The sequence below is a fragment of the Panthera leo genome, chromosome C1 (assembly GCF_018350215.1).
Source record: "Panthera leo isolate Ple1 chromosome C1, P.leo_Ple1_pat1.1, whole genome shotgun sequence".
Classification (NCBI taxonomy): Eukaryota; Metazoa; Chordata; class Mammalia; order Carnivora; family Felidae; genus Panthera; species Panthera leo.
The window spans coordinates 31,034,711-31,056,785 of record NC_056686.1 but is presented as its reverse complement, the minus strand read 5'-3'; the positions used below and the strand labels follow the sequence as shown (position 1 = coordinate 31,056,785).

Here is a 22,075-nt window from a genome sequence, read left to right as displayed (position 1 = left end):
CAGGAAGGGTTTGGTAGGTTCTCATAGAGAAGAGGCCTGACTGTGTGTGAAGTTGAACAAAGTGGTGCCTATGTTACAGACAGGATCTGCAGAACCTAAAACTCACTCTGGGTCCGGTTCCTGGAGGAGAGAGGAAGGACCCAGGCCAGGGCTCGCAGGCAGAAGTGGCTGACCACCCGGCCAGCGATGGGGCGCGGGCTGCGGGTCCGGGGGAAGTTGCTGGGCCTTGAAGGTCAGGCTGGAGGGGGACCTCGGACGGCCTCCCGGAGAAATGGGACGACGGTCTCGGTCCTGCACCCCGGCCGCTCCTCGGAGGGCAGAGGGTGGGCACTGGCTGCCGGACGGAGCGGGGCGGAGCTGGGCGCAGGGCGCCGGCCTCCCTCCCCCGGCCCTCTCAGGTGACAGACCCCGCGGGTCCCCGCCCCGCCCCGCCGCATATCCAGGCGGCCCGGCCCGGCCCGTCCGAGAGCAGCCAGCGCCGCCGCGCCCGGAGCCTCTGCGGGCCGGTGCGAGCGTGGACCCGGGCACCCGTCCTCCGCGACCCCGCCGCCCGCCATGGCCGCCGCGGCCGCCCCCCGCAGCCTCCTGGTGCTCCTCCAGGTGCTCGTGCTCGCCCTGGCGCAGATCGTAAGTCCCGCGGCCGCCGCCACGCCGGGGCCAGGGTGCGGGGTGGGGGGGTCCGGGGTGCGGGACCCAGGAGGCTGGTGAAGGGCTCGGCCTGTCTGCCCGCTACCCTGGCGCCCCCCTGCCGCCCCCCTCGGGTTCGTACGGCCCCGTGGCGCGCGTCCCCTCGGTGGGTGCGCACGGGGGCGCGTCCAGGCGCCGTGAAGGGAGGCGGACGAGCCGGGGAGCCAGAGGGACCCTGTCCGGGGACGCTCGGCCCGGCCTGGGACCGGCAGCGTGGCCAGGAGCTGGCGCCCGGTCCTGGCAGCCCCGAGAGCCCAGGTGGCGGGGGAGACAATGGTGCCCATTCACAGGGCTCCGGAGCCTCCGCCCCGCCTCCTCCCCGGGGGCCCCGGCTCCAGCCAGACGCCGCTCGGGCCCGGCCGCTGCCCCTCGGCCCGGCTCCCACTCCCGCGCCCCCGTCGCGCTGCTGAGGGCCGCCGGGGGTGGGGGTGCTGGGGGCCTAACGGGACAGGGGCGCGATGGGGCCGGGCCCGGGCACCAGCCTGGCACTTCTCGGCCAGGGAGGGCGCGGGCACCAGGCAGGCGCGCGACCCCTGCCTGGGTCGGGGCTGGCCCCCAAACGAGGGCAACCCGAGGGAGGAACGGCGCTGGGAGAGGGTTGCTCTGAGGGGAAGGGAGAACGGGCCTCCCTCCCCTACGCCCCCTCTCCTTGCGCCTCCCCCACTTTCCTTTCGAGCGAGAGGGAGGGGTACCTACTCACCATGTATACCTGTTGTTCATCTAAAAAGAATAATACGAGCAACCGTTCACTGGAGCCAGCAGACTGCTGGGCACCGCCTCGCCTACCATCTGTGATTCACTTGCGCCGTCGGCATCTCCATCTCTTCCCCACCGCGACAGCCCAAGGGCAGCGCGGTCCGGTGGAAGGAGACCGGCGGCCCCAGCTCCACCACTTACTCTCTGTGATCATTCATAATCCTTCTGAGCCTGCATCCTCAACTGCAAACTGGGGCTCGTAATAGTATCCGCCTGACAGTTCTGAGCGTTCCAAAAGACGATACATGTAGTGGTACACAGTGCGGTGCACACTAGGTTCTCAATAAACGCAAGGGCGCTTGCGTTTCCCGGGGAGGCTCGCCGCTGGGACGCCCGGCTCCCTGCACAGTCTGAGGGCTGCGCCCCTCTGTTGTGTTTTCAGAGAGGCCCGCCCGGAGAACCTGGGCCCCCGGGCCCCCCAGGGCCGCCGGGAGTGCCTGGATCCGACGGCATCGACGTAAGTCTCCAACCTGGGCGGGTGGGGGGGCGGAGTTGGGGGGGAGGCCGCGGACAAAGGCGAACTTTGTGAGCGGCGGCGGCGGTGGGGTGGGTGCCTGGAGATGCAGCGCCCCCTGTTGTCAGTAAGCGGCGCCGGCCTGCGCCACAAGGAGCCCGTTTGTTCTGGGAAACCTCAAAACTAGCGCTGAGATGCAAAGCCCGTTATAGCCGCCGGCGGACAAGGAGCTGCTGTTCCGTCTGCCGGCCGCAGCTCAAAGCGATTCCTTATCCCCCACCCCTACTCTCCCTTTTTTTGGGGGGGTGGGAGACGCCTTGCCCTGCCCCCTGGCACGTCTGCATTCTTCTTCAGGGTGGCTTGGGAGCCTTGGTCAGACCGCTGACCAGCTGAGCCAGACTCCTGTCTCTTCCTTTGCATTTTCCTCCCCGATTTAGAATCAGCAGGGTTTGTTCCCTGCTCTCCCTAGCATGGTGAGGGTTAAATGCCTCATTCAGGAGGCTCCCCCAGGAGGTCAGCTCCATGTTTACCCATCTGGACAGACTTCTATTCAACCTGGCGCCCCCACCCTCCAAACACTGGGCGCTGGGTCCCTGCCAGACTCTCTGGCGGCTGCAGGCCCTGAACTGCCTGAAGTCCTCTCGGCCTGCATATAACTCCACAGGCCCTGGCTGTCCTCCACCATGGGTCCTTTGTCACCGGGGAAGGAGATCCTTTCTGCCTTAGGAACAGATTGAATCGACCCTCTTCATAGGCCGTCTTGGTCCTTGCTCTTGCCCCAGTCTCTTCTTTTCCTGACCCCAGTCCAGAAAAGAGCTGCTCCCCACCCAGTTCACCTCCCTTTCATGTTTTTCTGAAAGTCCCAGTTTCTCCCACACTTGCCCAAATCCAAGAGACACCCGCTCTCTGAGGTAACTTGGAGCCCACAACCTTATCTGCGGGTCTTCTAACTGGCACCTTACCAACATCTGTGTGTCTGTAACCCGCTTGCACGTTAACAGCAGCTCTCCAACCTGGCTGGGGTTGGTCTCAATCCATCTATGATTTTTTTTTTTTTTTTTTGAGGGAAAGGGAGCTATTTTCAAAAAAAAAAAAAAAAAAAAAAGCAAGGCTGAGGGGATGTAGGACAGAAGAGAAGGAAGTGAGGAGAGGGGATGTGGGGCCAGCCAGCTGCCCATTTGGGGTAGCATGAGCCACAGGGTGCTGTCTAACCGACTTCTATCTTACAGGGTGACAAGGGGCCCCCTGGGAAAGCTGGGCCTCCGGTGAGTGCTTTTTTTCTTCTTTGACCTTTGACCTTTCTAGTTCTTGCCCTCCTCTGGCTAATATTTGCCCCACCTCTGTTGTTAAGGGACCTAAGGGAGAACCTGGCAAAGCGGGGCCAGATGGGCCGGACGGGAAGCCTGGGATTGATGTGAGTACCTGAGTGTCTGGTAAAGTCAGTTAGGGCTCCACTCACTGACTTCCAGAGTCCAATTCTGACATCTTCTCTCTCTTCTGTTCAGAGCAGGGCAGCAAGGTGGAGACTATAGCTATGAGTTCCCTTCACTTCCATATGACTCGTCACCTCACAGCCACCCCAGGAGCATGAATCACAGGCACATGGGGGTCCAAACAGGGGTTCTGTTCATCTGTAGCAGCCAGGATTTAGTCTCACATTTCCAGCCTCCAAGTAGCAGATTGAACACTGTGCATGGAGCTGTCCTTTCCTTCCCCATTCCCTTCCCTACTACCCCCTCGCGGCCCCAGGAGCAATGCAGGAGAGGAACATTATTCGTCAATACCACAGAATTCCCAGGAGCCCCAAGGTCACAGGCTCCTGGACACAGCCAGAACCATTGAGACAGTCATCTGATTGAGGAATACACCTGGGTCAGTCACTAAAAGATGGGAGGAGAAAGAGGTCCCATGAGTTGCCTTTGCCCTGTTGGCTCAAGAGGGTCATCATGGCTATGAACAGCCACCAGGACCCCTCCAAATTTTCCACAACCTGCAAAGATTAAGAAGCACATTGCCTTCCACTGGCATATTGGTTCTCACATCCATCCAGAGAGGTAAACATGATTAACCCATTTTGGAGATGTGAACACTAAGGCTTGGAAAAAGTTGCCAAGGGCAGACAGACGTCAAGAAAATGGCCAATCCAGACCTACATTTAGGTCTTCTAGGCTCCTCAGCTGGGAGGTGTGAGGCCTGTGCAGACAAATCTTGGGGCCTTGGTTTCTCATCTTTCATAAAAGAGTATTCCTTCTGCCTTCCTGTCTCCCAGGGTTGCTGTGAGCACTGGGGGAGGGGAAAGCAGTGTTGCAGTCACTTGACCTTCATGGAGTGAGGTGGGAAGCAGCTGGGGCCTGCCCAGGAGAGACTTCAGGCCCTGCCCTCTCCCGTGGTTCAGGGAACAAGTTTGCCCTTCACTAATCTACCTTCTGTTTCTTCCCCAGGGTCTAACTGGAGCCAAGGGGGAGCCTGGCCCCATGGGGATCCCTGGAGTCAAGGTAAGTGGCCTGCTGGGGACTCAGCTTGGGCCATCCAAGGAAGGGGCTGTGGTAGAGAGGAGCAGAGACCTAGGAGACCCCAGCCTCTGAACCTCTCCCATTGCTCTTGCAGGGCCAGCCCGGCCTCCCAGGTCCCCCTGGCCTGCCAGTGAGTATAATAACCTGCGAGGGCTTCAAGGGACCCTTTGTGGGTAGAGGGGGGGACTTGCAGAAGGAGCCATGAACCCAATTTCCTTTCCTTCTGTTCCAGGGCCCTGGCTTTGCTGGACCTCCTGTAAGTCCTTCTGGATGGGACAGGGTCCCTGGGACTCTTGGGGAAGGAGGTTACAGAAGGACGGGCCATCAAGGGGAGGGGCCAGCATCCTGTGATGGTGTCCAGAACAGGCAGACTTCCCAGAGAACTCTGGGCCAGCTCACTCTGGGCCTACCTGCTGTCTCTGGGATTCTATGGCCCTTAAAGCCCTAAGTTGTCAGTCTCTCTGGGCTTGGTTCCAAAGTAAAAGTGGAGAAGGGGCTTCTAGGTGCCTATCCCTACCTTGGTATCAGGGTGGGCTAAACCTCCAAGGCATCCTAGCCAGTGACAGCTTTCCTCCTAGGGACCACCTGGACCTGTTGGCCTCCCTGGTGAGATTGGAATCACAGGCCCCAAGGTGAGCCCCAGCCACCCCTCTGCTCACTCTGCCTCCTGCCCTCTAACCTCCAAGCTGGCAAGCTGGAGTGTCTCTGCAGCAGCTCCTGGGCCTGCTTCTGGCCAGCAGGAGCTCCTTCAGGTCTGGGGCAGAAGCCTCTCCCGCTGAGCCCACCTTGCTGTAGGTGGTTCAGGAAAGCCAAGGGCTGGGGCCACTCCCTGCAATTAGGCCTCTTATCTCCCCAAGATCTCAGATCTCAGAAGGTGACCTGGAGGACAGGGTGGACAGGACAGTATCGGGGACTGGAGGAGGGGGCAGAGTGACCCTGGAAGAGCTGGACAGGAGTATGATCTTGGCCCATCTTGTTTCCAGGGGGATCCTGGACCAGAGGGGCCACCAGGGCCCCCGGGGCCACCTGGCAAACCGGTAAGTGTCCCCAGACTTCCCGCATGGGGAAGGATGAGGGTCTTTGGCACAAGCCTGAGGTGGGAAAGGCTCAGGTCAGGCTTCATCTCCATATATCTCCTCTCAGGGCCGCCCAGGAACCATCCAGGGTCTGGAAGGCAGTGCGGATTTCTTGGTGAGAGGAGGCCCTGGGGCGGGTCTAATGTGGGGAAGGGGTGGGTTGGCTTTGGAGGTAGAGTCAGTGGGATGGCGAGGGGTTGCCCCACGGAGGTTCAGCCAAGTGGGGTGAGAGGAGGTTCTGGGAGTTGGCAAGACAGGGCAGGCCAGTGACCACAGAACCTAGCGGGATTTTCTTTCCAGTGTCCAACCAACTGTCCGGCGGGTGTGAAAGGCCCCCCAGGGCTGCAGGGAGTGAAGGTGAGCTACTGGCCCAAGTCCTTGGAGGGCAGAGCAGGTGGTTGGGAGGTGACCTCACACTGAGTTCCCTCCTTCCCTTCAGGGGCATCCTGGCAAACGCGGGGTTCTGGGAGATTCTGGCCGCCAGGGGAGGCCCGTGAGTATGAGGAACAGAGGGCTACAGAGGTGTGTGTGAAGAGGGTCTTACAGGGACCGCCCCTTCTTCATCCCTTCTCCTTTCCCTGTGGGTCTCTGGGCACTGAGCTGAGAAGCAAGAGGCCTATATTCCAGGTCAGCGTGTCTCTGGACAAGTACCTTCTCTTTGCTGGGCCTCCATTTTCCCACGGGTTCTAGGGTCCTTCCTGTCTGCTTTTTCTGGGAAAGGGATGGTATCTTTGGATGTCTGTATGTTTTTCTCTTGATCTGCCTGCCTGTCTGATCACTCATTCCTGCCCCACAGGGTCCCAAGGGAGACGTGGGTGCCTCTGGAGAGCAAGGCATCCCTGGACCACCGGTAAGGAATGCTCCTCCCGGGACCCCCCTCTCCTCATCCTAAGGGATCTTAGTGGCGCCATTCCCTTGCTCTGGCCTTTAACCTGTAAAAGAAACACCTGTGTCCAGTCTCTGGGTGGAGAGAGGGAGGCTGACTGTCAGAAATTGAGGGACAGACACCAAAGCTGTCAGCCAGAAGACTCAGCTAAGGCCCAAGTTTTGCCTCTGTCCCCTTGAGTGACCCTGGTGAGTCCCTCCCCATCTCTGAGCCTCAGTGTCCCCTCTCTGAGATAGGGACTATGCTGCCCGCCTCAGAGGAGCCTTGAAATCGCCATTGCTGTCATTCTTGTGTCTTGACAGGGTCCCCAGGGCATCAGGGGCTACCCAGGCATGGAGGGACCCAAAGGAGAGACGGTAAGTAAGTCGGAGGTGTCCTGCAAGAGCTGTCGTGAACAGCCCCCTGGCCTCTGGGGTCCAGCCAGAACTGACTGTAACTCTTTTCTCTCCCCAGGGTCCTCGTGGGTACAAAGGCATGGTGGGCTCCGTTGGTGCTGCTGGGTCACCAGTAAGTGTCCTCTTGCTCCTGCACACATACCTCCTCCAGGCTGGAGCTCCTGGGGCTGCAAAGGGAGTGGGGCCCCCGCTGAGCCCATGTAATCTGGATGCCTGTTTGTCCTTCTTGCCAGGGTGAGGAAGGTCCACGGGGGCCGCCAGGCCGAGCCGGGGAGAAGGGCGATGTGGTGAGTCCTCAGCCACCCTTTGTCCAGCCAGGGTCCCTGGAGAGTACTGGGGGGGCCACCCACGGCTCGTGTGCAAGTGTGTGTGTGTGCGTGTGCATTACTCTGTGTGTCTATACGAGTGTGTGTGTGTGTGTTGTGTGTGTGTTACTCTTTCCATGCGGATGCATGGTTGTGTGTGCGTGCGACACTCTGTGTTTGTATGGGTGCGCACGGACGTGTTGCTTTGTGTGTGTCTTTGCAGGTGCGCGTGTGTGTGTTACTCTGAGTGTCTGTGCGAATGCATGGGGGTGTGTGCGTGAGTTACTCTGCGTCTGTACTTTGTGTGTCTGCAAGTGCGTGCATGTGTGTGTGCGTTACCCTGTGTGTCTGCGCAGGCGAGTGATCCGTGCGGGGCAGGAGCCTCTGTGCTGGGAGCCCAGGCACCCCACCAGCCCCCACTCCTGCAAGCCCAGCCTGTGCTGATCACATTCAATTTGGGAGAAGGCATAGGATCCAGTCCCACGCTCGCTGTGGCCAGACAATGAAATTCCAGCAAATCAGCCATGGGGCTAATGGGATTTGGTCTATATCCCAGTTCTCCTAACTTTTTAAAAAAATTAATAGACTATTTCTTTTGAGCAGTTCTGAGTTTATAGAAAAACCGAGCAGTAACTAAACTTTCTTAAAAGTTTTTTATGTTAAGTTTTTAAACACATATAAAAGTAGAGAGAATTATACGCTGAATTTCTATATACCTGTCTCCCCAAATTGACACTTTGCCCTATTCAATCCACCACTTTGTTGCTGATATTTTATATCCTTCCTTTTTTAAAAAAATATTATTTACTTTGAGAGAGAGAGAGAGGGAGAGAGAGATAGCTCTAGTGGGGGAGGGGCAGAGAGAGACGGAGAGAGAGAATCCCAAGCAGGCTTCATGCTCAGAGCAGAGCCTGACACGGGGCTCGATCCCACGAACTGTGAGATCATGACCTGAGCCAAAACCAAGAACCGGGCACCAACTGACTGAGCCACCCAGGTCCCCTGTTGTTGATATTTTCAAGCAAATCTTTGCCTCAACAGCATGTCATTTCACTCCTAAATACTTCTGTCTGTATATCTTAAAAATAAGGGCTTTTTCTCACATAATTATATCATTCACTTTCATACCAACAAGATTATCAATTATTCCTTAATATCAGCAAATATCAGTTATTCCTTAATATCAGTCTATGTTCAGTGTTTCCCAATTGTCTCAAAAATGTCTCTTCAGGGTTCTTGTTCAAATCAAGACCCAAAGTCCACACATTGCATTTGGTTGTGTTCCTTCATATAAGTGGAGCTCAGAGCCCAGGTGAGGTCTCAGTGAGTGCCAGTTCCTATCCCTGCACTTGCCCAGCCCAGCCCAGCCCAGTCCCATCAGCTTGGCGCTGACCTCTACTCCCTCCCCTCTGGGCCTCAGGCCGCTCTTCTCCAGCCCCTGCGCAATGTGGCCTGTACCAAGAGGGACCCTGAGAGCTGGAGGTCCCTGTTCTCAGCGCTCCCCTCTCTGATCAGCCCGGCAGGGGTTCAGCATCTCGAAGGTGACCTCATTGCTATCTACTTTGCAGGGCAGCCAAGGTGTTCGAGGACCCCAGGGAATAACAGGCCCGAAGGGAGCAACCGTAAGTGGCCCAGGCTTACCCAGACAGAGAGCGGGGTCAACTCTGTCCAAGCTTCAGAGGACGAGGAGCCTGAGATTCTGGATTGAGCTCTGTTGCTGGCGGGTTGGCTCTGTGACCTTGGGAGAGGCCCTCTTTCTGTGCCTTAGTTCTTTCACCTGTAAATGGGGTGGTGATGTAGCAGAGGTTTGGGGAAGCTTGCAGCAATCTGGGACACTTGTCATCCACTGAGGAAGGACTGTGGCCCATCACCCCAAATCCTCTTCCCATTTCTGCCCCCCCCCCCCAACTCAGTTGGCTGGTGGGGGTTCCTGAGATAACCAGACCCACTTCCTACCTACACACTGACTGCAGCTGTCACAGAGGGACATGGGTGGGTAGCCTGACCCCAGGCATCTCCCCACTTTCCTTCTGAGCAGGGCCCCCCAGGCATCGACGGCAAGGATGGGACCCCAGGCACACCTGGCATGAAGGTATGAGTGGGGATTGCCGGTAGAGTTGGGGAGTGGTCAGGGTCCCTCCCAGCTCAGGCCCTGAGTCTCATCACACTGATCCTGGAGGCGTAGGAGCCTGGGATCCTCAAGTGTGCCACTGACGCATCCCTGCTTGCCTCTGGGCCTCAGTTTCCTTACTTGCACGGGGGCAGAAGCCATGGAACCTCTAGCTGGAGCTTTCACTTGTGCCCCTGGTTCTCTGTCTCTCCCAGGGCAGTGCAGGACAGGCAGGGCGGCCAGGAAACCAAGGGCACCAGGGCCTGGCGGTGAGTACGGGTGGAGTCCCAGGGGCGGCCCCAGGGGCAAATTGCTTCTCCTGCTCAGTGTTGCCCACTTCCACATGGTGGCATGAGTGGTTGATGAGGTGGAAATCCACACACCCGGGGATCTTGCTCTAGTCCTTGTCCCCACCCAGCCCAGACCTCATCACCACCTCTGTGGCCCCGGCCTGGCTTAGGCCTCATCATTTGGACAGTTGCTCTAGCCTTCTCTTTGATCATTCCAATTCTCCATGTTGGTTATTTCCCACTAAGGCACTTTTCATGGCCCTCACTGCCTCCAGGAAAGTCATTCCATCCAGTCATTCAGGACATGGTTACTGAGTCCCCAGGGTGCACTGAGAGGCAGAGAAAGTTGTGAACAGGACAGCTACAAGGCTTGTCCTCACAGCTCATTTTAGCATTCAAGGCCACCATAATCTGACCCCACCATACCCTTCCATCCTTACCAGCCACGGCCTCTCCGTGTCCTCTCCTTTCTCAGGGAACCCTGCCTTGCCTCTTCTACCCCTACACCTTCAGGCCTTTGCAGGCGCTTCTGCTTGGAATGCCCTTCCCTACCTCTCTGTGCCTTCTCACCATTCAGGGCCACCTCCATCGCACACCTTCTGGAAGCCCAGTCCATGGGACGCCCCCTGCCTCCCTGCTGGAGGTGCTGAGGCCAAAGCCTGATAACATGCCTGTGTGCAGATTGTGTTCCTGTAGTCATTTACATGTGCCTGTGAACACAGGGTGCTTCTCTTCTCCCCATAGACTATAGGCCCCTCTGTACCCCCGTCCTCTCCCACCAGGGCTCAGGGTACAGTCAACTTTGTGATGCCATGGCCGGGCCTTCTGTTGTTCAGCTCCCACAAGCCAGGGCTGAGGAAGGGAGGGGATCTGGAATGGGGATGGGAGGTAAAGCAGGAGGTGCCTGGGGCTCCCCAGTGCCAGGATAGAAACTGATGTCATCTTCTTTCTCCAGGGTGTGCCGGGCCAGCCTGGGACAAAAGGAGGCCCTGGAGACAAGGTAAGGTGACCTCAAGCTGGGGACAGGATTGGCTTCATCTGAGCAAGGGAGCCTGGGGGCCAGGGTCCAGGGGCATGGCTAAAAGATCCTAAGGCCCAGGCCTCACCCCCGGCTCAACAACAGTGCCCAAGCACCTCCTTCCTGCCGCTCCCCCCTCAGCCCTCTGTGGAAACAGGATGGCATGGCTCCCAACCAGAGGAGAAACAAACAGGAAAATAAATGGACTCCAAAAGACCTGACCAAGAACACCTTTTCCCCAACTCATTTGGTTCTAGATTCTGTTTAGGGTTCATCAGGTTTCTGCAAGATCAAGAGCTTGACTAGACCCCCCAGACTGACCTGAAAACTGTTTTCCTGCAGGGGGAGCCAGGCCAGCAGGGCCTCCCTGGATTCTCTGGTCCTCCTGGGAAGGAGGTAAGTGTCCCTTCCCTGACACAGGGCTCTTGCATTAGTCCCCCTCCCAGGTCTGAAGACCCTGCACTCAGCATATGCAGCCTGGGTGAGAGTGTGGGGTGAAGCCCTAGTTTAGGGGGGCCTGAATGCCAGTCTGGGCTATGCCACTGACCCACTGACCCAGGGAGACACCCCTTTTCCACTCTGGGTCCTTGTTTCTCTATGTACAGTGTGGTGATGGCGGGATTGGTTCTGTTCTATATGGGTATGACATCCTCAGATGGCCAAATTGACTGGGGCTAAGAATCCAGCAGAGTCATTCATTCATTCATTCATTCATTCCATAAACATTCACCATTACCTGCAACTGTGTTAGATGCTGAGATAGTCTCGTACTCAGATGGAGTTTACAGTTTAGTGGAAAAGGCAGATATTAAATAAATGACTACATGATGACTGACTACAACCATGTGGGGTCCTATTGAAAGAAAAGGACAGGGACCCAAAGAACAGGGGATAAATGATGAAGTGAATTAGCTGAGACCCAGGGAGGGTAGGGGTTAGCCAGCCGTGGAAGGGAGGGATGCACCAGGCCCATTGCCTCACTCCCAGTTTCTGTCCCCCAGGGAGAGCCAGGACCTCAAGGAGAAATCGGACCCCGAGGCATCATGGGACAGAAGGTAAGTGCCTGGCACAGTGGTCCCTCCCTGGGGGCCTTTGCAGCAGCTGGCACCACTGGACCCAGGATCTGGGTCCTATCTACGGCTCCAGCACCTGCCTAGTCCTGCCCAGGCTTGTGAGGCCTTCCCGGCAAGGACCCCAGTTTGCTGGTCTGTAAAGTGGAGCAAAGGACCTCAGTGCTGGTGTGGAGGAATGGAGGGCATCCTGACCAGCAGGGTCTGGGGTCTGGAGGGGGCGACCGAGGAGGGGGTGTGTGTCATCCTCTGGCCTGTGTGTCATTGGCCTGTGTGTCATCCTCTCTTTCCATTTCAGGGTGACCAGGGTGAGAGGGGGCCGGTGGGGCAGCCAGGCCCTCAAGGACGGCAGGTTAGTGGAGGCGGCCAGCTGTGATGGGCAGTGGGGAGCATGTCTGGACACCTCATTTGATACACTACTCTGGGTTCTTTTCTCCTCAGGGACCCAAGGGGGAGCAGGGGCCTCCCGGAATTCCAGGGCCCCAAGGCTTGCCAGGCATCAAGGGAGACAAGGTACCAAATGGGGCTGGAAAATACCTGGGCAAGAGGCTTCAGGACCTGGGGGGGCTGGAGCTCAGTTAGGTCTTTCCTCAGCCCTCCAGATCTTCGCGGAAAAATATGTCCGGCGGGTCCCAGGCGGCCCTGGGGGACAGGGAGGAGCTGCAGAGGGGTGTGGCCAGGACCGGGGATTGCGGGGGAGGGGGGGGTACCCAGACGTCCCGGGAGAGGGGAACTCACCAAGTCCTGACTGCCCGCTTGCTGCAGGGCTCCCCAGGGAAGACCGGACCCCGCGGCGGCGTGGTGAGTACCAGCGTCTCCCCTCCCCCCGCGTTCCGGGCGGCGGCGGCGGCGGCGGCGGCGGGTGGGGGTCCGTCGCCGCTCTGACTCGCTGTGCTCAATTTGCAGGGCGACCGGGGGGTGGCCGGTCTCCCGGGAGAGAAAGGCGAGAAGGTGAGCTGGCCGCGCGGGGGCGGCCGGGGCGGGGGTCGGGGGGGGGGGGGGAGAGGGGGGCGGGCTCTGGGGCTTCGGCGCCCGTGACCTGGCTTCCTTGTGCCTGCAGGGCCAGTCTGGGGAGCCGGGGCCCAAGGGACAGGTGAGTCCAGCCCCCGCGATGCCGCGCCCCGCTGCCCGGCGACGGCTGCTGTCCCGGCCTCCTCCCTCTCCTCCCGCACCTTCCCCTCCCCTTCTCCTCCCTGTCCACCCCCTCCTCCTCCCACCCCCCACTCTCCCCTCCCTTCCCCCTCTCCCTCCCCGGCGCGTGCGAACTCTCACCGCCGCTCCGCACCACCCCCACCCCCACCCCGGCAGCAAGGAGTCCGCGGAGAACCCGGCTACCCGGGCCCCAGCGGGGATGCGGGCACCCCGGGGGTGCAGGGCTACCCCGGGCCCCCCGGCCCTCGAGGACTAGCTGGAGACCGAGGCGTGCCGGGACTGCCGGGGAGACAGGGCGTGGCGGTGAGTCGGCCCCCAGGAGCGGGGAGTCTCCCGGTAGGAAATCCCTTTGCGGGCGCGGCTGACCCCTCAAAGGCTGGGAGTCCCCGGAGCCAGCTGGCTTCCCTGAGGCCCCACCTCGGACGGCTTGGGGGTGGGTGCGGCGGGGGGGGGGGTATTTCTGTCCGATGCCGCACAGACTTCCGTGGGAGAATGGGAGCCGGCCAGGGGCTTCTTCCTGGAAGGCCTTCTCTGCTCGCAGGGCCGAGATGCCAGTGACCAGCACATCGTGGCGGTGATGATGAAGATGATGCAAGGTGAGGGCAGGGGCAGCACCCCCTCCTCCTCCCAGTCCAAGCCGGCGTGGCGCCACCCCTCAGGAGCTGCTCCACTTGGCCCTGCCGGAGGGTCTGCAGGCCTGGGTGCTCATTCCAGCTCTGCTTCCAAGAGGCCGGGGACCTATGTACATCTGTCCACGCTGGATCTCTGACTTCTGCAAACCGGGGGGAATGGACATTAAACACCGGGCTTTCTCCTCTGCACACCTAGGGGCCCGGCTCGTGGGGGACGCTCTGCCTTCCCATTTCACTGAGCCCACCCCCATCTCACAGACCTCTCCTCTCCCTCCCTCCCTTCCAGAGCAACTGGCAGAGGTCGCTGTGAGTGCCAAGAGGGAGGCCCTGGGTGCGGTCGGGATGATGGGTCCCCCAGGACCCCCTGGACCTCCTGGGTACCCAGGCAAGCAGGGACCCCACGGGCATCCTGGCCCTCGGGGTGTTCCTGGCATCGTGGGAGCCGTGGGTCAGATTGGCAATACAGGGCCCAAGGGTGAGTGCTGTTCTATGGTGGGGGTGGGGACTGGGCAGGTATGGACTTGGCCAAGGCCAGACCCCAATTGGGTTATGGGTTGTGTGGTCTGATGGCTCAGCCTCCTGTTTTCTCTTTCATCATTCCCCCTCTCCGGATGAGGTACACTTTCCCCCACTCCCTCAGCAAAGTTTTCCAGAAGTCTCATGTGACTCCTGGGCTTGCTTTCTCAGTAGAAAATTGATGGAGATGAATGTACTATTTTATAACTTGGGTATTTGGGGGGGGGGGTGTTGTTATAAATTTGCTTAGTGGTACTCCATAAACATCCTTCCATGTCTCTAGAAGCGGGGAGGTAAGTTAGCAAAGTAGTAAAGCATGCAAACTTGAGAGTCACAAGACAGGTGTCTGTCCAGACTCTGCCACTTTCTCCTTATAGACCTTGGACAAGTTACCTGATAATCTCCCTGGGCCTTAGATTTATCATCTGTAAAATGGGGGATGTTAATAACAACCACCTCATAGCATTGTCCTGAGGATTACATGTGGAGGTAATTTACGTAGAGTTGGCACATAGTAAATATTAGCTATTATTATTATTATTAGATGCTTTCCTGTAATGAACTTGATTGGCTGTAGCCTTTCATCCTGTCTGGACCTTCCCTTATTTAACCAGTTCTGCAGACATTTCCAACTTTCCCCTATTATAAACTAGCATAAAACAGGAATAATTGCTGTGTGTGAAATAGAAATGAAATAGCAACCAAAGTAGAAAAAACATCCTCCAATTGTGAAAAGTGAAGGCTTCTTTCTTTCTCCGCAGGAAAACGCGGCGAGAAGGGTGACCGGGGAGAGATGGGACGTGGGCATCCCGGGATGCCCGGGCCCCCGGGGATCCCAGGTAAGACCTTGGCCCTGCCGAGCGGCAGTTCTGTCCCTCAGCTCTGGGATTCAGGACCCGCAGACACTTGGGTCTCTGCCCTGGCGGCCTCTTGCTCAGCCAGCTCATTCTCGTACATCCAGCTTTTGCATCCCTTTGGAGCACCCGGGAGCTGCTGGGTGGGGTCTGGCTGGGAACCAGACAGCTGAGATTCTGAGGACATCCTGGCTTGTACCAAAATCTGCTTCATGTAGGAAAATGAAAAGGCATTTGCTCCCAAGATTCACTAATTGGGAGGTGGGAGTAATGGATAATGCGACTCTCTCAGAACCCGTCTGGGGCAGTCCCTTTTTCCTGGCCTCATCCTTGACCTCATCCCACCCCCACCACTTCCCTGAAAAACGGGACTGAGAATCCTACAGCCAGCAGAGACAGGAGGCAGCCCTGATGTCCCGGTCTTCTCCCTTTCACAGGACTCCCTGGCCGGCCCGGCCAAGCAATCAACGGCAAAGATGGAGCTCGAGGATCCCCAGGGGCCCCGGGAGAAGCAGGCCGACCAGGCCTGCCAGGCCCCATGGGGCTGCCAGGCTTCTGTGAGCCTGTGGCCTGCCTTGGAGCCTCGGCCTATGCCTCTGCACGCCTCACAGAACCTGGATCCATCAAAGGGCCATGAGCATGAGGCTGGGACAGAGCCCGGTGGGCACCCTGGGGGGAAAGGACTGGGTTCCCTCTGGATGGACACATACCCCATCCCTCAGCCCAGGAAGCCAGTTTTCCCAGGACCTTCCATCTGGGACCCAGGAGTCCTGAGAAAAAGGAAATTCTAAAATATGGGGGAAGGAAAGGGAGGGCATTGGAATGAAAAGGTGAGACCGACAGGGCGAGTGTCACCCGAAAGTCCCAGCTCCAAAGCAGATGGGTGGCTTTCCTTCCTGGAGCACGACTCGGAAGTTACCAAAACAAATGTCTCCTTAATCTGTGCCATCTTCCAGGGGCCATCTTCTTTGGGGCAGGTGGACTGAGGTCTCTGCCCGTCCCTGATCCCATCTTCCTCCCCTGGACTTGCTGGGTGATGGCTGGTGGGTGACTCCCCAGAGGTGGCCATCCATAAGCCAGCCCACTACTTCCTCCCTGCCTCCCTCCCATCTGAGTATTTAAACACCCATCTCCCCTCTCTTCCTGGCATTATCCCCTCCCATCCTCACCCCTTCCCCGAGATCCATCCAGGCCTTTCTGTAAATAAAAGCCCCCGACTTGGATACGAACTAGGATGGGAGTTTCCCTGCTGCCACTGTCGGGGCAGGGTGGGCAGGGGCTCCTGAAGGGGAGGCACGTTTGAGGAACATCTGTGGGAAGACCGGATGGTGACCTGCTGTGTAACTTTGGGCAGATCTCTTCAGCCATGTCCCAGCTGGGGACACCCAGCGTCTTGCCAAAGCCCAGAGCACAGAAGGTCCTCTGTGAGACCTGCTACCCACGGTGGGCTAGCCTGGGGCAGGAACTGGTAATGAAAGATTGAAAGACTTGGTTCTTGCCTTCAGGGGTTCCCAGGTCTGTGGGACCTGGATCACTAGAGCAGAAGTGACATTCACTCATGCCACTTTCACTCGGGACGTCTAGGGGAGACTGGCTCAGATCTGATCTGATCTGAGTACCCCTGGGCACTCCCAGCCTCACAGCTTTGTAGGCCAGCAAGGCCACCCCAAGCAGCAGGAAAGGGCATGGTGGGTACCTCGGACCCGTGCAAGGATGGGAGCCTTTGATTTTCAGGGAGTGACCGATCCCAGTGCTCCATTATTGATTTGGGTATTTGTTCCCCCAAATGAAGCATTCTACTGGCCTCAGCCCCTCCTGAAGGTACAGGACTCCAGCCTGAGGTCCAAGCATTTGCTGAAGCCTGGACCCTCCTACACCTCACCCTAAACTTGGCACTAGGTCCCCACACAAGCTGGGGCACCCTTTTCCTCTGAAGAGCAGGGCAGAGAACTCCTCTCACTAGTCCACCCCTGGTCCTCCCTCCCCTGCCTCAACACACGTGTGCGCGCGCGCGCGCGCGCACACACACACACACACACACACACACACACACACAACCAGTGACATCTCAGCCCCCTTATCCCAAATGACAAACAGGACAGACAAGGAGACAAGGTGAGGTAGCCCCAAGGACCACAGGGGTGACCTCGCCCTCAATACTTTAGCAAATCCTGTATCCCAGCTTCCCAGCTCCCCTGTCCCTCCCCCAGGAGCCCCCACTGCTGCTGTGGCTGCTGGAACAGGCTCAGTGGGTGAGGGGAAGAGAGTGGGAGTAGGAGGGGGTGCCCCCTTCCCTAAGCCAAGTCACTGTACTTGTCCTAGTGCCTGAAGCCTTGGGCTTAGCCAGTGTATGCCTCCTGGATGTTTCCTCATGCGCCGGCTGGGGCTCTTTCCATGTCCCTCTCTGCAACTTTCCAGAGACCGGGTCCACTGGAAGATTTCAAATCTTATGCAAGTGTTCCACCTCCTTCCTTAGGACTCAGGCATCTGAAGGGGCTGAAAGGGGGGCTGATTCCTAGGCACCAGCCTGGAGGGTGAATTTCACTAAGGAAAAACCCATGTTCTTATGATCCATATGACTCTCCTAAGCCTCTCTGACCTCATGTTGACGCTGGGACCCCAGTATATTCCACTCCAGTCATGCCAGCCCCCACGCTGCTCCTTGAACATGCTGTGTCACACAAGTGTTGTGCCCCCTGCTCTTCCCCAAAAGATTGCTTTTTCCCAACATACCATCACAACCAGTGCCCTTGTTTCTAGTCTTTACTCAAAGTGACCTTCTCACCGCCCCCACCAATATTCCAGACACCCCTTTATTATCTCTCCTTTGCATTTATTGCTATTCAACAACATCATATAAGCTCCATAGGGCAGCAACTTTGGTCTCTCATTTGCTGCTCCATTCCCCAGCGCATAAAACAGTGCCGGGTGTGAGCATCTAGTAACATGGTGACTACAGCTGATAACACTGCCCTGTATAATTAAAACTAAGAATAGAACTTAAATGTTCACACACACACACACACACACACACACACACACACACACACACACATTTGAAAAGAGAAAAGTTTGAAAAACAAAACCAAAAACCAAACAAGAGACATTCCTGGCACATGGTAAGTACTCGATAAATAGTTGTTAAATAAATGACTAGTATGTTCAGGATGCTGAAAGGAAGGCACCACCAATCATCAAGCCAGGAAGGACTTGGTCTCAGCTTGTGTGTGATTGAGGCACGTTCCCAGATGGCCCAGAGCATCCAGGCTCTTCCCTTCCCATCAAGAATGAACCTCCAGGTACGCCTGGGTGGCTCAGTCCGTTGAACGTCTGACTCTTGTTTTCAGCTCAGGTCCTGATCTCGATCTCACCATTTCCTGAGTTTGAGCCTCACATCGGGCTCCGTGCTGATGGCAGGGAGCCTGCTTGGGATTCCCTGTCTCCTTTCTCTCTGCCCCTCCTCCACTCGTGCTGTCTCTCGCAAAACAAATAAACTTTAAAAAACAAAAAAAAGAATGAATAGCCACCACTGGACCTTGAGAGACAAAAGTCTAGTGCAACAAAAAGGCAGTAGGAACTCAACCCCCACCCCTCCCGGTTTGCAGTCAGGAAAAGGGGGATTCAGGAAGCCCGAACTGCAGCAAGCCAGTATTGCATCGAGACAGCCCAGCTCCTTCTCAGAGGCCGAGCAGTCTCTCCTCCATGCGGCCTGCGGAGACTCAGGTCTCAAACCTGCCCCTGGCAGAACTCCAGGAGTCCGGATGATGGGATTTTTGTTTCAAGTAATTTAGTAAGTCACTAATCTTTCAACCCAGATGGCCAGTGTCCAACCCACGCTGCTAAAATCAACAGTGACAAGGGCTTTCAGCCAGAGCTCTGGTGTTTTACCGACAAACAGGGTCTCCAGTTGTCTGCTGGGTACTCTGGCGCTTTCCAAAGGGGGTGTTGAGACCGGGGCACTGGGCGGGCTTAGAAGCTGAGGAGGCCCTCTGCCAGGTAAGCGTGCACAGGAACGGTGTAGCAGCAGCCCAGAGGCTGCTCTAAAAGATCGGGTGGGAGCAGAAATATTCCCAGGATAAATGGTGGGCTTGTTTCTTAGCCACAGAACAAGGCTTCTGTTGGTGATAGGACCCACAGCCAGTTGCCTTAGTTACTGGGCCTGTGTCATGCTGCTCACGAGGTCACCTTGAACCAAAGCTAGTGGATCTAGCTCCAGGTGGATGAGGAGAAATGTGTCCTCTGCCCCTTCGCCTACCCTATGTGATAAGCACCTCAAACTCAACCTGTCCAAAACTGAAGTCATTCCCCTCCCCCAAACTGCTTCTTCAGCGCACCCTACCTCAGTGACTAGTTCTACCATCTACCAGGTGCCCAGGCCTGAAACCCACATCATCTTTAACTCTTGCCTTCACCTCCAACGCTAATTCATTTCCAACCCTGTCGATCTCTCCTTTTCACTCATTCAGCAAATATTCATTCATTCCACAAATACCGTTGTCTCCCCAGTTAGAATGTAAGCTCTACGAAGGCAGTTTTTTTTGTTGTTGCTGTTCTCTTCACTGCTGTATTCTCAGCCTCCAACAATATACAGTCTTTAACAGGAACTTTATATTAGCTAAATGAGTATTATTTGGGATAATATCCATAAGCCTCATTATGGCACACAAGCCCCTTGGGCCTGGCCCATCTTCCTCTTCAGGCTCATTTCTCACTCCTAACTTCTTGCAGTTCCTAAAATGCCCCAGTTCTCTTGTTTTTATACCTGCTGTTCCCTGGAATACCACCCCCACCCTTCTTCAGCTGATTCCTACTCCTATTTCAAAACTTGCTCAGGTCCTCTAGCAATCCTCTCCTCTCCAACTGCCAACTGCAAGCTTCATCCTGCTTACTGGGTGTGGGCAGTCCTGGTTTCACAGATTTTTAGAAAATATGTATCTTCCTATCTGTCTCGGGTCAAACTGGGAAATCCTCCTCCCTGGAACCCATCCTGGATAAGAAGACCCAGAAGCTTTCCTATCTGTGTTGTCTGAACAGGATGGTACCGTTCCACTACGGGCCGTACCTGCCTTCCCACCAAACTATATATAGCCTGCTACACAAGTTACTTGCTCACATCATTGTGGTCTTGAAATGTACGCTTTGAGATAGAAGTTCCTTGTAATTTTCTTTGTATAGCACCTAGGACAGAACTTAAAAACCCTCAGGTAGTACTCATTAAGCTTTCTGCTAATAATGATAAAACACTCAAAACAGTCAAAGCTACATAAAACATATGTGCAGAAGAATCCAAAGGATTGATGAAGACCAAATGGAAGAAGGCTTCCTCAGGGAGGGGAATGCTACCTACAGGATTAAGGATGATGGGGAGAACATAAAGGCCACAGGCAAGCTGGCACCATCACTGGAACTAACATTATTGAATTAATCCTAGGAATTCTGCTCCCATCCTCAACAGAGGGAAAATTTACTAGTAGCTCTCAGACTTCTGCAAAGCGCCAAGTTTGATACAAAGACAATATATACTTGGGGAGCCTGAGTGGCTCAGTTGGTTAAGCATCTGACTTCAGCTCAGGTCGTGATCTCGTGTCGCGGCTCGTGGGTTTGAGCCCCACATCGGGCTCTGCGCTGAAGCTCGAGCCTGGAGCTTGCTTCAGATTCTGTATATCCCTCACTCTCTCTGCCCCTCTCCCGCTCACACACTCTCTCAGAAATAAACATTAAAAAATAAAAAAACTAAAAAGACAGTATATACTCTACCTCAGCAGACTCGACCTTATTCAGAGAGCAACACTGCCGAGGCCCTGCCATTTTACCCGAGGCCTTAATCTGCTTTATCCTGTCCCCTGTATATTAGGGGGAGAATTAGGGTACAGAGTGCCACCTCCTTCCTTAGCTGGCCTCTCTACTCTTGCCCCTGACAGGTCAGAATCCAGGGAACCCATCAGTACTAGCCAGCCATCCCTATGCCTCTGCCATCCATAAACTGGAGGTGACTAGGTCAAACAATCACGTATCAAAAAGCTAGCTATTGCTGTCACAGGTAAGGGAGCCCAAAGAGGCAGCTGGAGCAGACCAGACAGACCCAAGACAACCTGAGCTGATGGAAGTGGAGGAGTGGTTCCGAAGGAAGCTTCTGAGGAAACCTCAAGAAGCGGTGGCCCTCCGGAGGGGAGCAGGAGGAAGGCACAGGGCGGCAGTGGCGTCGCTCAGCAGTAGGGCCGCTTCTTCCCACTCGTCACGACCAGCCCTCGGTCCCTCTGGGATAACAAACATACGTCTAGGTAACAAATGACACACGATTTTGTCAAATTAAGCACAGAGTCCATCAATCCGCATTGGCAATTTTTAATGTTTCACTTGTGCAGAACTGAAATTTGTATTCAAAGGCACAGAAGGAAGGAAAGGCAGTTATCACAGCGTGAATTCACAGATAAAGGGTGCTGGATAAAATCATCAGACTGCTCCTCTTTAGCCTTAGGAAAATAAATAATGCAGTACTAAACTAGCTTTATTTTTATTATATTTCCATGTAAAGGCAGTACCCAAATATCAGCTGAGTAAAAGACTTTCTGGCCAGATACCAAAGGTGCACAGCTGATTCGCTTTGGGATGAATGCCCAGAAAGGAAACATTACCAGAGGGTGCGAGCTCCAGGCACAAAGTAAGCTCTCATTCAGAAAATGGACAGAGATTCGAAGCAGTCAAACACACAGCTTTGAAAACTGGAAAAGTAATCTTTCGTGACATTTGTTTTGAAAATAAAAATTAGCTGCACATCAAGAACTGTAATTTTCAAAAATGGAATCAGGCCTGATTAGTACTTACGACTTCCCGATAAAAATTACAAAAATAAAAACTGAAACTCTTCTGTTCTTGAAAGAGATATAAAACTATATTTTTTCCTGAAATACCATAAAAGAACCATCAGTATTTCACCCTATGTCTCTTAAAATGTCCTTTTGTTCTTCTTTCCACATTCTGCCACTTTAAAAATAGCAAAACCTTTTCAATATGGCGATTGCTGCTAAGTGAAAGGATGTACTGTTTATTGAGTCAGAGTATAAATGAGGAAAAAGCTGAAATGTTCTGAAAGATACTAGTTTATGCCGTAATGAGATCATATCCACCAGGTAGAAAGAAAGATAAAGACGGAGATTTTCCTAAAAACAAAAACAAAACCCAGTGATTTAAAGCCTTCTAAACATAATTTCTAATTTCAAAGCACTATTTAGAAGCTCCTGATCGGTGTGATGCAAGAGAGGGAACAGAGACATTTGGTAGAACAGAACATATTTCTAATTGGTTTCATTTAAATCACATCAGCCGTACCAATTATTACCTTTCTTCCTTACGTAAAACAC

General features: G+C 55.5%; 2 protein-coding genes across 2 annotated transcripts in view; one reads left to right on the top strand and one right to left on the bottom strand.

Moving 5' to 3' along the window:
* Nucleotides 1-555: 555 nt before the first annotated feature.
* On the top strand, nucleotides 556-15,925 carry COL9A2 (collagen type IX alpha 2 chain). Its single transcript, XM_042951376.1, has 32 exons — nucleotides 556-627; nucleotides 1,826-1,900; nucleotides 3,127-3,162; nucleotides 3,249-3,311; nucleotides 4,339-4,392; nucleotides 4,505-4,540; nucleotides 4,643-4,666; nucleotides 4,989-5,042; nucleotides 5,394-5,447; nucleotides 5,554-5,601; nucleotides 5,787-5,843; nucleotides 5,926-5,979; nucleotides 6,283-6,336; nucleotides 6,675-6,728; nucleotides 6,826-6,879; nucleotides 7,001-7,054; nucleotides 8,641-8,694; nucleotides 9,111-9,164; nucleotides 9,398-9,451; nucleotides 10,428-10,472; nucleotides 10,833-10,886; nucleotides 11,492-11,545; nucleotides 11,859-11,912; nucleotides 12,002-12,073; nucleotides 12,326-12,361; nucleotides 12,467-12,511; nucleotides 12,621-12,653; nucleotides 12,869-13,015; nucleotides 13,254-13,308; nucleotides 13,631-13,819; nucleotides 14,622-14,699; nucleotides 15,152-15,925. The coding sequence occupies exons 1-32, from the start codon at nucleotides 556-558 to the stop codon at nucleotides 15,349-15,351; spliced, it is 2,067 nt and encodes a 688-aa protein (XP_042807310.1). The 3' UTR covers nucleotides 15,352-15,925.
* Nucleotides 15,926-21,043: 5,118 nt separating this feature from the next.
* Nucleotides 21,044-22,075, bottom strand: part of ZMPSTE24 (zinc metallopeptidase STE24) — a 40,229-nt gene continuing 39,197 nt past the window's right edge. The window contains exon 10 of the mRNA XM_042951682.1: nucleotides 21,044-21,874. Coding sequence (XP_042807616.1) covers nucleotides 21,701-21,874 — 174 coding nt within the window. The 3' untranslated portion in view covers nucleotides 21,044-21,700. The remainder of the gene's footprint in view (nucleotides 21,875-22,075) is intronic.